A 16172-nucleotide genomic window follows, 5' to 3' on the forward strand; every position below is an offset into this window, starting at 1 on the left:
GTGGCATACGGACGGACGGGGCGTCAAACGGACGTGGTAGATATCCGTCCCGTCCTATATAGCAACGCGTCTCTGTCATTAAACTTGCGCGGACAACGGGGACGCATCGCGAGCAGCGCCCTCGGCTGGCACGCCCCTGCAATGCTGGCGCGTAAGAAGTCGCATCCGCTCTGTTGCCGGCTTCAATGGGGATCGGCCCTCTACAACTGCATGAATGGGGGCAGGTGGCACCTACGGGAACACGCGCGAACGAGAGAGGAAGGTTATGGGTGGGTCAGGGTGGTCAGAAGCGGACATGGCTGCTATCCGGACACCGGCAAAGCACCCAGATTTGTCTCCGGTTTACAGAAAAATGTGCATCCAGACCACGTTGCGGACCAATGTAGATGGCACAACACGTCCAGATCATGCGGACCGGACGATTGCGGACGGTTCGAAGGTTAGCCTTGGAAATGTCCTTACCGCACATGTAGACGTGTTTTTGCAAAACTCAATTATTTCTGATATATTCAATTATAAGGTGCATTTCGGTGTTTAAAAAACAAATTTCTGCCAAAACCCTAAAAAACAAGTTCCTGCCAAAGGATAAAAAGAAGGACGCCGATAACTGCCACACGTGTGGTATATTAGGCATCCGCCCACACATCGTGTGTGGCGTGAGCACAAGGCAGCCCACACGGGTTGTGTGTGGGCGGGCATTAGAATTGCCCACACGTGTGGGCGCAGCTACTTCGTGCCACACGCCCAACAAGTACTACTCATCTCCACCTCGCGCGTGTGGCACGAAGCAAGAATGCCCACACGTCCTAGCGCAGCTAGGTTAGGTACCCGCGGGATGACGATTTAGTTGCCATCCGGGATGGCAGATGTAGTTATCCGGGATGGCAAGTGTAGTTGTAAAAGCACGGCAACTCTATCTGTTTTGGTTAACTATAGTTGCCATGTCTAATTTATGGTAGTTGCCGCGTGTAATCAAATCGTAGTTGCCGTATGTGATTAACTACTTGCCACATATGGTCAAACAGTAGTTGCCATGTGTGTTTACCTAGTTGTCACGAGTGGTCTAAGCATATGGTTAATCACAATTGCCATGTGTGTTTATCTTGTTGCCACGTACGCGCAACTGCAGTTGCCGTCAAGCAACGAATTATAGTTGCCATGTGTGTTTACCTAGTTGCCACGTTCGCGTAACTGCAGTTGCCATCCACAACGTAGGAGTCGTCGTGTGGGCGAAAAACAGTTCGCCCACACGCGCATGGACTAGGTGGTGGCTGTGTGGGCAGAAATTAGTTCGCCCACACAGGCAGCTGGCAAACAGCATGGTGCGGGGCGTGTGGGCAAACTCTCCAACGCCCACACACTAGCCCCGTCCTACGTGGCACATCAAATTCACCTTTTCGTGTCAAGATTTATGCAAACTGCATTGGACGATGATTTAGGCGTGTGGGCGAGTTGGAAAAGTGCCACAAGTGTGGGCGTTAGTGTTTCCGAAAAAGAAAGAAACAAAGAGTTATTATTATAAGAGGAAAAGTGCCTACCCATTGTTGTCGGCGGAGGTGGAACGAGGGCCTGTGAAAGGCCCAGATCGATCCGCAAGGTATCCTCACCGAAATCTCTACAGACTGCAACTGATCGATGGTGGGGCGGGACAGCCGCAGCACGCCGGCGGTGGTGAACTAGTGACTCGTGACGAACTTGTCATGCTAAACCCTAACCGATTGTGCGCAGGCAGTCGACGATGGCGTTGGTTCGGTGCGCCGCGAGGAGGCTGGGTGGCTCCGTGCTCCAGCGAACGCAGGCGGCGGCCGCGGAGGAGGGACGCCGGCTCGTGCCAAGCAGGTTCATGCGCAACCGCCAGCTCTCCGGCGATGTCGCGATCAGGTATCTTAACCAAATTTGACCTTTTCTCTCATGATTTTTGTATCTCACGGCATCAAGTGCCGATGTAGCCAGTGAAATCCTGTGCAATCGAAACAGCAGCATGTATGTGTCTCTTGTATTAGCTAGAAACAAAAACAAGATTACTTATCATAATCAACTTGATTATCCTGACCTGAACATGCATGTACATCCTGACTTACTAGCAACAGGACAGCATGCAAATCATTTCATTAAGAAAACCTTTTTTTCCTGGTTAATCCGAGCATGATGGCTTTTTGCTTATCCCTTTAGCAAATAATTAGTGGCACCGCACCCTTTCCCGTTTCTCCGGTGACGCCCTCGCTAGCGCCCGGGAGACTAGCCCTAGCCACGGGCGGGACTCCCCGCCTTCTCCTCTCCTCCCATCGGGGGCCACAACCACGCCCAACCGCTGGCGGCGGCGGCAGGGAGTTCTTCTTCCCCTCACATGGGTGGCTTGACGCGGGGTGGCTCACCCGAACCTCAGTGCCGCCCTAGGCGTTGGGAGCGGCAGCATAGCGGTGCGGCAGGGCTGGAAGATGTCGGCGGTGCGGTGAGCGGCATGGAGGAAGTGCACGCGGGACCAGAGTTGGTTGCTTCGACTCTTGCAACCCTTTAAGATCTAATCTCGTGGGGCAGGCCGCGGGCGGCGTGGATCACCGGCGGCCGCCCATGTCGTGGCGTCCGGCTGGTGGGGTTAGGAGTGTGACGGAGGTGGTTGACCTCCTCCTCCTCTGCTCTTCGGATGGTGGATGCGGCGGATGAGGGCGGCTCTGTTTGTGGGAGATCGGTGTGTGGGAGTATAGGCCCTCTCCGATAGCTCGAGCTTTTGGGTGAACTGGCTGGTGCGTGCAGCTCTACATGGTATCGGAGCCAAAAGGTTTTGAGTTTAAGACTTGACTGACGTAATTAAATTATGAGTGTTGACTATAAATGCAGAGCCCATCTTTCCCCGTCAGCTTGAGTTCATGGGTGAACTGGTTAGGTCCATAAACATGCAACCAAGAGGTTTAGGGTTCAAAACCCAGTAAACGCAATAAATAATTGCGGTTTGCCCCACTTCCGCTGCCCATGTCATAAACTCCAAAGGAGCATAGATGTGAGGGAGGGGGGGTGTTGGAGTTTAATGTGCGGCCCTCTCCCATAACCCGAGCTTTTCGTTGAAATGGCTGGTGCGTGCAGTTCTACACAGCGGCTCGACGAGGGTGCCACTGCTTCGATCTGGTTGGTTGGGCTTCTTTCCTGCCAGAGGGTCCATTGTTGGGTGGAAGGAGGTGCCTTCTACCTCTCACCGGTCGGCGACGCCCATTTGCCGTCGTGCTAGTTGCGGTGAGGTCTTGTTTGCCTTGGACGGCGGCCTTGGTGGTGGGTGTCGCGCTTCTCGTGGGCGGGGTGCGCGGCTCATGTACGGGCTGGTATCTATGGCCGTCCGGGCGGCGTGGCGGACGGTTCTTCGGCGAGTGGTGACACTTCCAAGGTAGAGTGTGCGTGCCACGGGATATTCCCCGTGCGGCTTGGTCGGGCTGACGGCGGCTGCGCACGTGGGCATCGTCTCCTTCCTGAAGGCATCATCGTGGCTACTTTACCCCTTCGGATGGTCCAGTAGAGAACCATGATCCTTTGGATCCGATGGTGACAGCACTCCGGTGTTGGTCCCTTTCTTGAAGGCACCGTCTTGGATGCCAACATTCCTCAAACTCAGCTTTGTCTCTTTGTGACAGTTCTGTCATAGTGGAGTACTCCGACTACTTCAAGCAGGGCCCTCATTGCTCATTTGCCGTTGGCTTGGCATGTTGGGGTGGTGTGGCTGTTCGTGTACATGTTGTATCAGGCCTTGGGTGTGTTGTGTTGTGGTGTGGCGTGGTGTTGAGTTGTATGTGATGGTCTTGTATGGTCGATGCATTATCTGTAAAGCAGGGGCAAATGGCACTAGCATTTTTCGGTATTAATGAGTGGCAACACATAAGATGGATGTTGCTGCGGTTTTGATATCTTGAATCATCTCATCTTCTACATGATGTACTTCCTTGTATTATTCTGTGACTTCATTTATTCATATACAGTAAGTATGATTCTGCGACTAGTTCCTACACATGCACGATGCATTCTCTACATATGGAACCTCACTTAATTGACAGACAAGACAATATCCTTCTTAGATATTTACAAATGGCAACCAGCGGTTACTTAGTTATTGATGATACGTAACGCAAGTAGAGTGACCATTTCTATGTGTATCAATCCAGCATGCTGGCAAGTTCCCTGCCTTGGATTCTGAGCTGGAAAAGAACAGGAAGGAGCTGGAAGCCATGATAGCTAAGTTGAAGAACACTCCAAGACCACATGCCTCTACGTTGTGCGTACAATATCAGACGATCAAAGAAGATGCATCCAACTTGATCAATTACTTCCTTAATTTCCCGTTTATTTGTTTGTTTGACAGGAGTTGATACATATAATCTCATTTGACCTACCACTCAATACTTGCAGGCGCTTGATGTCCTACGGGCGTACAGTTCAGGGTGTACACGGTCTCGGTTTAATGAGTGGTAGGTCAAATGATGTCAAATGTGTATGATGTCCTACGGTCACATTTGACCTACCACATGTGTATGATACTCACATTTGACCTACCACATGTGTATGATGTCCTACGGTCAATGCAGCTAAAGGGTTATTATTTTTGTGTATGATTTCTGCTGCTGTCTACGGTCTCGGTTTAGACAAGGGGGTGGAAGCCACAGCTAGTACCAGGGAAAGCAGTGAAGACAAGATCCAAAACTGAGAACCAAAGATGGCCCAAGCTTGTTTTCAGTTCAATTATGACCTCTATCTATTTGAGTAGATAGAGCTATTTTTTTCAAAAAAGCTAGATCTATTCGAGTAGATAGAGCTATTTTTTTTCGAAAGAGCTTTATCTATTCGAGTAGATTACGTGCATGCATCCAACAAAACTGTAGCTTGATAGGAGCATAGAGTTGGCCCCCTCTTGTGTTTCGGTCACGCTCCATGACTGCCGTCGAAGTACTTTCTCGACAAGATTCCTACCTGTTAGTTCTGGCCACGGCAGCACACAAGCATAGATGATAGATGTCAAAGTGTAGGCCTCTGGTGGTTTAGGGTTTAGGGCCTAGCCAACAACCGCCGCCGCCGCACTCCCCTGGGCGCCGCTGCCTACGGCGCCAGCGGTGGCGGCGGGCATGGCCTGCACGCCACGATGGGAGTCCCTCGCCCGGGGGATTCACGTCACAGAGGGCGCCGTGATGGAGTCTCTCGACTCACAGTGGGGAGGTACGGCGGAGCTCGGAGGGAGGTTGCTGTGGCGGCGCGAGATGAAGGCATTGGCGTAGAGTTGCTCCATGGAGGTATCGGCGCTTTGGCGGCTAGAGGGCCTGGCGGCTGCTGGATGCCTCGATTGCGCGGACGAGTGACAACGGCCTGCATCATGCAAGAGTGGCGGCGCCGGGTACGATATGGGCCGTAGGGCCCGATTTGGGCGTCACGGTCGTCTTCTCGTCCATTGATATGACCGACGGCATGGGGCCTGCTGGTTCTGAATCAGGATTCTTCTCGCGCAAAGACGGTGATCTGCATGTTGCCGTTCTCATCGATCTGGCCGTTGACGAGTTTCGGAAGGCTTTGCCAGAGATCTTTCGGGCGCATGACAACCATAGATTTCTGAATTAGATGGGATCTGGTTGTTCGCACTGTTATTATCAGCCTGTGCTACTCCAGGAGGGCGTGGCGAGCTTCGCTATCTGTTGACCTCATCAGACATGTCGGTGTTTCAATTTTCGTGGGGCTGACAATGGTGAAGAATGTTATGACGGCTGAAATTGGAGAACTGGTAATGGCCGACCGAGTCTTCGAGGCAATGAAGACTTTGCTTGGTGTTTCATGACTCTCAGCAGTAGCCTCGGCATGTGGAGGCGGCAGCACTAAAGGAGTACTGAGTCTTATCTTTCAAGGAGAAAACCCAAGGTCTGACCTTAATTAGTTGTACCTAGCAAAGGCCTTGTTGAAGGCATTGTTTTGAGAGCGTGGACTTTCTTCAGGGTGAAAATCTAAGATCTTTAGTTGGGAGACGATGGCGCTGGTCACTGTTAAATATGTCGCTTTTGGAGAATCTGAACTTCAGGTGTTGTCTTTGACGGTGGTTTGTGCTGCACTGCAAGGAATTGTTCACTATGGCAAGACCTTTCTTTTTTCTTCTTTTTTTGGTTTTTGGTTGTGTCCATCTGTGATGTCTTAACATTTGATTGGTGCAGAGGTAGGTTGTAATTGGTATCTCCGTGGTATTAATATATTCTCTTTGTCAAAGAAAATCGGTTATAAGATGCATTTGGGTGTTTATACGAAGCAAGTCTATGCGGGAAAATAAACAAAGTAGTAAAAAAACAAAGAAGGAAAGAGTTCTTATTAATAAGAGGAAAAGTACCAACCCATTCTTGTTGTCGGCGGAGGTGGAAAGAAGGCGAACTAGGAACCATAGCCGCCTTTCCCTCAAAAAAAAAAAAAAAAAAAGAACCCTAGCCGCCTGTGGAAAGAACGCCCAGATCGACCAGCAAGGTACCCTCACCAAAATCTCCAAAGACTGCAATCTGATCGATGGTGTGTGTGTGTGTCAATGGTGGGGTGGGAGAGCCGCGGCCCGCCGGCCATGGTGAACTAGTGATTCGTGACGAACTTGTCGTGCTAATCCCTAACTGATTGTTCGCAGGCCGTCGACGATGGCGTCGGTTCGGTGCGCCGCGAGGAGGCTGGGTGGCTCCGTGCTCCAGCGAACGCAGGCGGCGGCCGCGGAGGAGGGACGCCGGTTCGTGTCAAGCAGGTTCATGCGCTCCCGCCAGCTCTCCGGCGAGGTCTCCAGCGAGGTATCTAAAGTTGTTAACCAAAATTGATTTTTTTTCCTCATGATTTTTCTATCTCACGGCATCAAGTGCCGATATAACCAGAGATAATCTGTGCAATCGAAACAGCAGCATGCATGTGTGTTTAACCTCATATGTACCAGTAGATGGACAGCATGCCAATCATATCATTAAGCAACCTTATTTTTCCTGGTTAATCCGAGCATGATGGCTTTTGGCTTATCCCTTTAGCAAATAATTAGTGGCAACACATAAGATGGATGTTGCTGCGGTTTTGATATCTTGAACCATCTTATCTTCTGCCTGATGTACTTCCTAGTATGATTCTGTGACTTCATTTATCCATGTACAGTAAGTATGATTATGTGACTAGATGCTACACAAGCACGATGCATTCTATACATATGGAGCTTCACTTAGTTGAGAGACAAGACAATATCCTTCCTAATTATTTACCATTCGCAATCAGCGCTTACTTAGTGATTGATGATGCAAAGCAAGTACAGACCATTATCTATGTGTATGAATCCAGCATGCTGGCAAGTCCCCTGCCTTGGAATTTGAGCTGGACATGAAGATGAAGAAGCTGGAAGCCTCGATAGCTCGGTTAAAGAACACTCCAGGACCAGATGCCTCTACGTTGTACGTACAATATCAGAGCATGCAACTTGATCATTTTCTCCCTTAATTTCCTGTTTATTTGTTTGCTTGACAGGACTTCGCACATATAATCTCATTTGACCTACCACTCTTTACCTGCAGGCGCTTGATGTCCAACGGACGTACGGTTCAGGGTGTAATCGATGCAGCTAACAAGTTGATATTTTTGTGTATGATTTCTACTGCTGTTTATGGTCTCGATTCAGACAAGGTGGTAGAAGGCGAGGCTATTACCAAGGAAACCAGTGAAGACAAGATCGAAAAATGAGAACCAAAGATGGCCAATCTAGTTTTCAGTTCAATTATGACCTCTACAGTTTGGCTAGCTAACACTATGCTATCGTACCTTGTGATATTGTGTGACATGGTATCATGTTATTATATATCTATCTATCTATTGACTATTCGAGTAGATTGTGTTCATGCATCCATCAAAACTGTAGCTTGATAGGAACATTCAGAGTTGGCCCGTCCTTAGCTAGCTTAGGTGGCAGTATAGCATATGCGTGCGAGTTCGAGTCTGCTACGTGTTAGTACTTAGTAGTAAGAGTAGGATTAAGTTGTTTTGTCGGTTGTTCTTGTATATATAGAAACACAACCTTGCGTGAGACTTTTTTTAGAAAAAATCGTGAGAGAAAAAATAAGGAGAGAAATCTAGTGCGTGTGTTCGTCGTTCCTTGCGAGTCCCAACACACATACACAGTTCTCGTGAATCAATCTAGCTCCTGGTGAAATCAAGCAAGGCCAGCGAAGATCCATGGCGGCGGCGCTTCGATGTACGGCGAGAAGGCTCGGTGGCTCGCTGCTCCAGCGGACACAGGCTGCGGTCATGGAGTGTAAGCAATAATCTTGATCACGGCCGGTTGGTCTTGGCCTAGCCGTCCGCGGGAGCTGGCAACAAACAGTTGCATGCACGCACGCACGGTATGGGTTGTGTGGCCGTTAGTCAATGCATTCTGTGCGTGGGCGTGGATGTAGTTAGCTTGTTAGTGGCTGGGTCATGTGGTAGTGGCCGGTGTGGTGCGTGCTGTTAGTGGGCGTTGGGTGTGTGTGCACCGGGTATAAGACCCCCCTCCTGTACTGCTTGTAGTCGCGCCGGTGTTGTAGCCATGTAGACAGTGTAAAGAGGAAAAAGATTTGGGCGTTCGTGCGCCCGTGGTGGCGTTCGTGCGCCGGCCGGAAAATCTCTCGTGACCACTGTTCTTTTTCTTCCACCTCCGTTCGAGTGAGAGGAGAGGTAGCTAGAGGGCCGCGGTTCCAACAATTGGTATCAGAGCCACAAGGTTCGAGGAGCGGCCGTGGCGCGCGGTGGCGTCCACGGCGGACGCGGCCGACATGGAGGCATCGGCTACGGCGCGTGGCGACGGCGACGCGCGGCGAGTCCGCGGCTGTGCGGTGTGATGTCGTGCGCGCAAAGAGCACGGTGGTCGCGGAGACGAGGAGGCCGCAGAGGACTTGCGTGGTGGTGCAGAGGTCGCGGCGGCTCGGCGCGACAACCGTGGAGGCGCGTGGCACGGAGCCGCGGCGGCCGCGGCGGACCTGCGTGGTGGCGCAGAGACTGCGGTGGCGCGGCGTGGCGGCATGGAGGTGCAAACGCAGCGGTGCAGGGCAATAAGCCGCGGCGGCGAGCCGGGCGCGACCGGTGCGTGTTATGGGTGCGCACTGGACGCGTCGGGCGCGTCAGGACCGCGGGCGCACGTACGAGCGTGCGGTTGACGTTGGGAGGAGGCGCATGTCGCCGTTCTGCTCGAGTCCGTGCTCGAGTTCGGCTACATCATTCCGCCGTTTGTAGCTGGCGGCTGCCATGGCGGACGCGAAGGCGGCGTGCGGTGAGTCCATGGCGTGTGGTGTGGTCGGGCGCGTCGGGTGCACGCGGGACGTGCGGGACGCACTGGTGCGGTTGGGCTCGTCGGGCGCGTCGGGTGTGCGCGGGACGTGCAGGGCGCAGAGGAACGCCTGACGTGTGTCGTCGGTGGAGAAGGAGCTCGGCATGTGTTGCCGGAGTCGTGACGGAGCACGGTGCGACCGGCATCGGTGCGCCAGGTAACGACGACAACTACGCGAGCTACATCAACGCCGGCGACGGCGAGCACATGGCATGTCGCAGCGGTGCGTGGAGACGTCGACGCCCAGCCGTGTCAAGATTAGAAGGGAAATTGTAAGCAATAATCTTGATCATGGCCGGTTGGTCTTGGCCTAGCCGCCCGCGGGAGCTGGCAACAAACAGCTGCATGCACGTGCGCACGGTATGAGTTGTGTGGCCATTAGTCAATGCATGCTGTGCGTGGGCGTGGATGTAGTTAGCTTGTTAGTGGCGGGGTCATGTGGTAGTGGCTGGTGTGGTGCGTGCTGTTAGTGGGTGTTGGGTGTGTGGGCACCGGGTATAAGCCCCCCTTCTGTACTGCTTGTAGTCGCGCCGGTGTTGTTGCGATGTAGACATTGTAAAGAGAAAAAAGATTTGGGCGTTCGTGCGTCGGCCGGAAAATCTTTCGTGTTCATTGTTCTTCTTCTTCCACCTCCATTCAAGTGAGAGGAAAGGTAGCTAGAGGGCTGCGGTTCTAACATGGAGGAGTCACGCCGGCTCGGTGGCTCTCAGCTCCAACGAACGCAGGCGGCAGTCATGCCAAGCAGGTTCATGCACTCCCGACAGTTCTCCAGCGAGGTATCGAATTCTGTGCAATCGGAAAAGCAACTTGCATGTGCCTCTTGTATTAGCCAGAAACAAGAGGAAAATTACTTACTTATCATGGTCGTACTTGTTTAATCTGACCTGAACCTGTACTTCTTTACGTACTGCTGTTTGTAGCACATGACTGCGTGCAAATCATATCATTAAGAAACTTATTTTCCTGGTTGATCTGAGCATGTCTTTTTACTCATCCCTTTAGCAAATCATTAAACGCATAAGATAAATGTTGCTGTGGTTTTGATATCTTGAACGCAATTGATGCACTTCGTATACTGGTCAGTTATTTATTTACTAAGCATTATTTACTAAGCACGGACACTGTTAGTCGATCAATCTACTACCGAAATCGATCCAGCCATATAAACTGATTTCAGATAATCCACTGAACAAGGCCCTTACTTAATTAGCAACCAAACCAAACATACATTATATATTAGCTCCATCTATATAGAAGTAACTATTGGGATGCATTCTGTATATTTTGAACCTCACTTAATTGATAGATAGGGTGTCGTGGAATTGTCGCGGCAGATGTCCTAGCAAAAGGATTTAGTCGTGGAGCCATCGCAACAGGTTAGTTTAAAGGGGTTAAACCGGACACAGGACACGGGAGAGTTTATACTGGTTCGGCCCCTTGCGGTGAAGGTAAAAACCTACGATCCAGTTGTGGTGGGATTGATGTGGTCTCGATGATCAGGAAGCGGAATCGCTTTACCTAGATCTCGAGCTGCTCTTTTCTTGTCCTTGAACCGCCGCCGGGTCGTGCCTTTATATACACAGGTCGACGCCCGCCGGCTTACAGAGTCCCGATGCCGGTTTATACACGTATCCGGCTCGGTTCACTTTCTCATACCTCATGATACAAGTTATACATTACATGGCGATTTACATCTACACGCCCTAATCTACCTCTGGGCCTTGGGCCTTTTGAGTCTCTGTAGTAAAGCGCCTTATTCCTTGTCTTCATGGGCTTCAAATATAAACAATCCATTATGGGGATAACCCGGCCTCACCTGGCCGGTTTATACCCAGTAGTAATATCCCCAACATTAGGCCCCAGATTGATTTGGACTGATTCATGTCAATCTTAAAAACTTGAGAAAATTTCTTCAACACCTTCGCATGAATCTTGTAAACCGCCATGACGTCACCGTCCAGTTTCATGATAAACCGCCATGACGTCAGCTGTTATTTAAAATGGTATATACTTCACCTTCATTAATGAGCCTCCGACAATCGAGGCGACAACTCTGTCACATATCCAACTGTTAGGCTCCTCGATTCTCGCGCTTGACACTTATCCTTTCGCCTTTATAAATAAGACCGAGGGTCCTTTCCATTTCCCCCCTTGTCTCTTCATATCTTCTTCTTCCTCGCGACGCCTCAGAGCCCGAGCTCCGCCGCCGCCGTCGACCTTCGCGTCTGCACCAACCAAGGCCGCTGCATCAACCTGTTTTGACCAGAGAACTGCGACGCACCTCCGCTGTTCAGCAGCACCGGTAAGTATTCTTCTTCTCAAATATCAGATCTGCATTAGGGTTTCCACTGTTCGTCGATGTTCTTCACTGTTCGTCTTTTTTCTTTCCTAGATCGCATAGTTTGATCCGAATCTGATAGCAAAGGCGAGCTACAGTAGTTTAGCACCCCCTTATAAACCTCAGAAAGTACCCTTTCTTGCATGAGATCCCATCCGAGCATATGTGTTCCTCTGCTGTCGCAACTTTTGGTTTACCATTTATCTTCCTTTTATAACTGCGTCAGATCCAAAATTATAACACCAATCTGTGAAATCTGTTTGCGCAACACTTAGGCATTTTTTCAGATCTGTAGCTTCCGGTCCATTATAGGCGGTTTAACCTTTAGAATCTGATAACCCGCCAGGTACCATTAGCCCTCTTTTAAACCGCCATCCTGCTTTAAATATCACAAATCCGGTTTGATAATATATACAGGCGCTTCAATGTCATCCTCTTCCATCGTTACGCCGGTTTATAAGTACCAGTCATGAAGTTTAAACCGGATATTACTTCTTTTTCCAGCTTGTCATCAAAATGGCCAAACAGTTTTATTCTTGCAATTGGGTTCCTTCCCGGGTTACGGAAGCACAATTGACTGGGTGTGTTGCAACTGGCGCATTAGCAAGCAAAGACACCATTCATTGGCGAGTTCCCGGTCCAGAAAATCCTCCCGAACCCTAGGATGGAGAAGTTGTTGTGTTTGTTGACCACCTGGGTAGAGGGTTTACCCCTCCCAGATCAAAATTCTTCCGTGACGTGCTCGCTAGCATTCAGATCTGCCCTCAAGACATCGGACCAAACTCAGTGTCCAATATTTGTCATTGGCAAGTATTTTGCGAAGTATATCTGCAAGAAGAGCCTACTGTTGAGCTGTTCCGGGATTTCTGTTATCTAAACCGCCGTACTGAATTTACCGACAGACCCAACACTGAACTAGGCGGTGTCTCAATTCAAAAAAGGAAGGATGTCGATTTCCCTCACGCCAAGCTTCATAGTCATCCCAAGGACTGGAATCAGACTTGGTTTTACTGCCGGAACACGGCCCCGGACAATGAAAATCCTTTGCCGGGTTATCGTCCACACCGGCTTACAAAAACTCATCCCTTTCCTCAACGACTGTCTGCCCAGGAACGAGCAAAATATGCCCCTCAGCTGTCAAAACTCAGAGCCTTTGTTCCAAACAGAATGACAGGCGTGGACTTTGTTTGATGCTGGGTTTCATGGAGCGTTTTGCCTTTAAGCCGGCGCCCCGGTTTAATGTGTGAATACACAGGGGACATGAAAGACCCTCAACGTCATATTGATATCCAGCTTACTGATGATGAAGTCACCGAAGCTGCCAAGAAAATGCTTGATGAGTCAATAGACGTATGCAGCAAAACCGGGCTCAGTCCTTTTTATGCTGCCAACAAACCGCCAAAGGTAGAACTTATCGCATTTCTGCTTTAATCCATCATCTGATAAGTTTTCTTTGATAACTTACTTTCCATCTGTGCAGGCCGACGATCCGTTCTGGAAAAGGAAATCCCAGGACAAACCGGTGAGAGCTCCTCGGCTCAAGTCCAAAGTCACAAAGAAGCCTACAAAAAGGAGGACCGCTGAACCATCTGAACCAGTCATTGATGAGGATCTGGATAATCCGGATTCAGAGGTAGAACTTGACTCTCTTGGTTCATTTTTTATACACCTTATTGACAATGATCATTATCAGGATGATGCGGAGGCTAGCCATGCTGACGAGGTAACCATTCTTTCTTCTGATTCAAATCCTGTGCCAATGCCAAAAATCCGTCGAGCCGTCCGGAAAGTAAAATTTGCATGCCCTCTTTCTTATTTGGATCCGCACTTTCTTTTGAAGACACAGCAGCATGAAAGTCACTGCACAACCCGGCATAGCGGCCAAGTGGTGACCTCCTCCGGTTTACCGAACTCTCTGGTTCGCAAACGCCGCCAAGAGGTTTCTATATTCCTGACATACTTTATCCTAAGGCGGGTTACTTCCGATATCCTCTTAATCCGTCTGACTCAAATTATCAGGGAACTTCCCATTCATCATCCGGCGAGTCATCAACCACACAGCTTCCTCCCCTTAAAACTATCCCTGGGTAAGCATAACATACTTTAACCTTTGTGGTCTTGTATTATTTTATCATACTGACTTGTGTACCTGTTCTTTCCAGTGCCAAAGCCAGACCTAGCAAGAAAGCTAAGTTGAGCAAACCATCTGATGATGAACCGGCTACTGAACCGGAGAGAATTCCAGAAGCTGTCGATCCGGATGCTAACACTGTTCTTGATGATCTGGTACCTCAAGCAACTGACACTTTTGTTGAACCGGTTGAATCAAACCCAATAGGCCAGCCAATTGATCTACCAAGTCCAACTGCTGATCCGTCGAGCCCAGTTAAAACGTCTGATAAACCGCCAAGTCCAGCCAAGACTACGGACGATGATGTTGTTGTAACTGGTATTGGATTCACCTCCCCTGGCCGTCCTGTCACTTTGTCAAAGCATTCTGCCAAGGAGGAATTGTCTGGTATGGACAAAGGCAAGTGGAAATCTGATTTATCAAGTTATACTCATCTTAGCGCCCAAGACCTTCATTCTGGCTTTTTGAACAGCTTGTATACCAGCCGCGACTATGAAGCCGGCTTAGTGGGCCTGATGAAGGATCGTTATGAGGTAACTATCACTTGCCCATAAATTTTTTGTTCCTTATAACTAGCTCAGAATATCAACTCCAGTAGCCCCCCAGGGGCCGGTTCATAAAAAATGTTGTGAACCGGGTCTTGTAATAGAATCGACTGTGTTAATTTTGCTGGTGTAGTCCCCATGGACCGGTTTATACTTTTAGAATGAGCCGGTACATCTCTTGTCATGCTGCTTCCACAACTTCTGATTATGATGATCCATCCCAATGTGAGCAAATATGCATTAGCCCCCAAGTGTCAAGTAGATAACTTGTTATGTGCTTGAGACTTTAAATTGACAGCTGATAAAAAGCAATCCACATTAGCCCCCAATTGCCAAATAGATAACTTGTTATGTGTTTGGGACTTCAAAGTTGAATTACTGACTCATTAATTGTCTCTTTCAGGCTAAACTGACCAAAAAAGATTCCCAAATCACCGATCTTCAGGCAAATATCAAGTCTCGGCAAGATGAGACTTGCAAGGTAAAAGGCGAGCTGACCACCGCTTTAACAACCATGGAACAACTGAAGGAGTACTTCAAAGGTGAACGGGCAGACTGGGAAGCCGAAAAATCTACTATGTTAAAACGGGCAGAAGACGCTGAAAACACCCTTAAACCGGCGATAGAAGAACTGAGCAGCTTGAAGCGGCAGATCAATGCCATGAGCTCTGCCATCTTTGGTATAAACCTCTGCAAAAAAATTCAACAAGTGCCAGTTACGAAACTTCCGATTTAACAATAGTCTGATCGTTTTGCAGGTAGCCGTGTTACTCATCTTGGCGCAGATATGCGTAAAAAGTTGAAGGCTGCCTATACTTTGGTAGAGCAATTATATACCGGCGCTCAACGAGCCATCTGCACAGCTTCCAATAATAAACCGCCCCCAACGCTGATCAAGGAAACACTGGAGAGGTTATCCATGCTGCCTGCCCGGATTGAAGAATTGAAGAAATCAGCTGCTAGGGCCGGTGCTCTTACTGCCTTGACTCGTGCCAAAGCCTGGATATCTGACTTCGATCCGGAAGACATTGGGAATGGTTATCCAAGCCAGAAGGAGGACCGTTCAGAATTTGATAATGATGATCTCAGGGCTATCAATCGAGAAATGAGTCCACTGGCAAGCAAGTTGGCTGAAGATACTGACTTGTCGTTTTATCACAATCTTTACGATGCCAGCGGCAAGAGGACGTATGCACCAACTTATGACGTAGCAAACCTGATCCCGCCAAACCGTAAGCATACTTATGCTGCTGATATTGAACTGTCCGACCTCATAAACGATGAAGCTGTCTTCCAAGCCTTAACCGGGATTGATTGGACAACTGTTGACTTCCAGCCCCTGGGTGGCGAGAGGGAGGTTGAACTGGCGCAGGAAGACCCGCAACCTTCGCATCAGCCTGAGGCAGAGTCATAATCCGGGAGCCGGTTTATTATTTGCACAATTTCATCCTTGTGAAAGACAATTAATCTTTTGGGCAGTCAAAACGCCTTGTAATAGGCTAGCTTGAACACTTGGTCTGTTATGCCATCGTGCATATGTATTTTGCACAATATTGTTAATCCGTCATGCTATATTTGCTTATGATCCTTAACAATTTTATATAGTCCTGTTTCTGCAAAAAATAGACTGAAAATCGTCCTGGCGGTTTATCGTCGGACGGGTCATAATGCCCAAGATAAAGCCAGGGTTTATAACCAAAGCTTTATAGATAATGAAATATGAAAAACATCATACCTGTGATATTGAATCACCTTGTTTGATTTACCAATGTTCTTGTAATAAGGGTGATGACCCAAATCTTGAGTGCTGATAACTCAAACCATGCTATGCTGGTATATAAT

At 49.2% G+C, this 16172-nt stretch overlaps 1 protein-coding gene and 1 long non-coding RNA gene across 2 annotated transcripts; both read left to right on the forward strand.

Moving 5' to 3' along the window:
- The first annotated feature begins 1483 nt into the window (after positions 1-1483).
- LOC123179296 (uncharacterized) lies at positions 1484-4473 on the forward strand. The gene is made up of 3 exons (XR_006490265.1): positions 1484-1597; positions 1729-1881; positions 4146-4473. It is a non-coding gene; the product is annotated as an uncharacterized lncRNA (long non-coding RNA).
- A 1871-nt stretch (positions 4474-6344) lies between these two features.
- LOC123179307 (uncharacterized) lies at positions 6345-7821 on the forward strand. The gene is made up of 4 exons (XM_044591547.1): positions 6345-6468; positions 6620-6773; positions 7303-7412; positions 7533-7821. The coding sequence occupies exons 2-4, from the start codon at positions 6630-6632 to the stop codon at positions 7696-7698; spliced, it is 420 nt and encodes a 139-aa protein (XP_044447482.1). The 5' UTR covers positions 6345-6468; positions 6620-6629; the 3' UTR covers positions 7699-7821.
- The last annotated feature ends 8351 nt before the right edge of the window (positions 7822-16172 follow it).

Source organism: Triticum aestivum, chromosome 1D (genome assembly GCF_018294505.1).
Source record: "Triticum aestivum cultivar Chinese Spring chromosome 1D, IWGSC CS RefSeq v2.1, whole genome shotgun sequence".
In the NCBI taxonomy this organism is placed as follows: Eukaryota; Viridiplantae; Streptophyta; class Magnoliopsida; order Poales; family Poaceae; genus Triticum; species Triticum aestivum.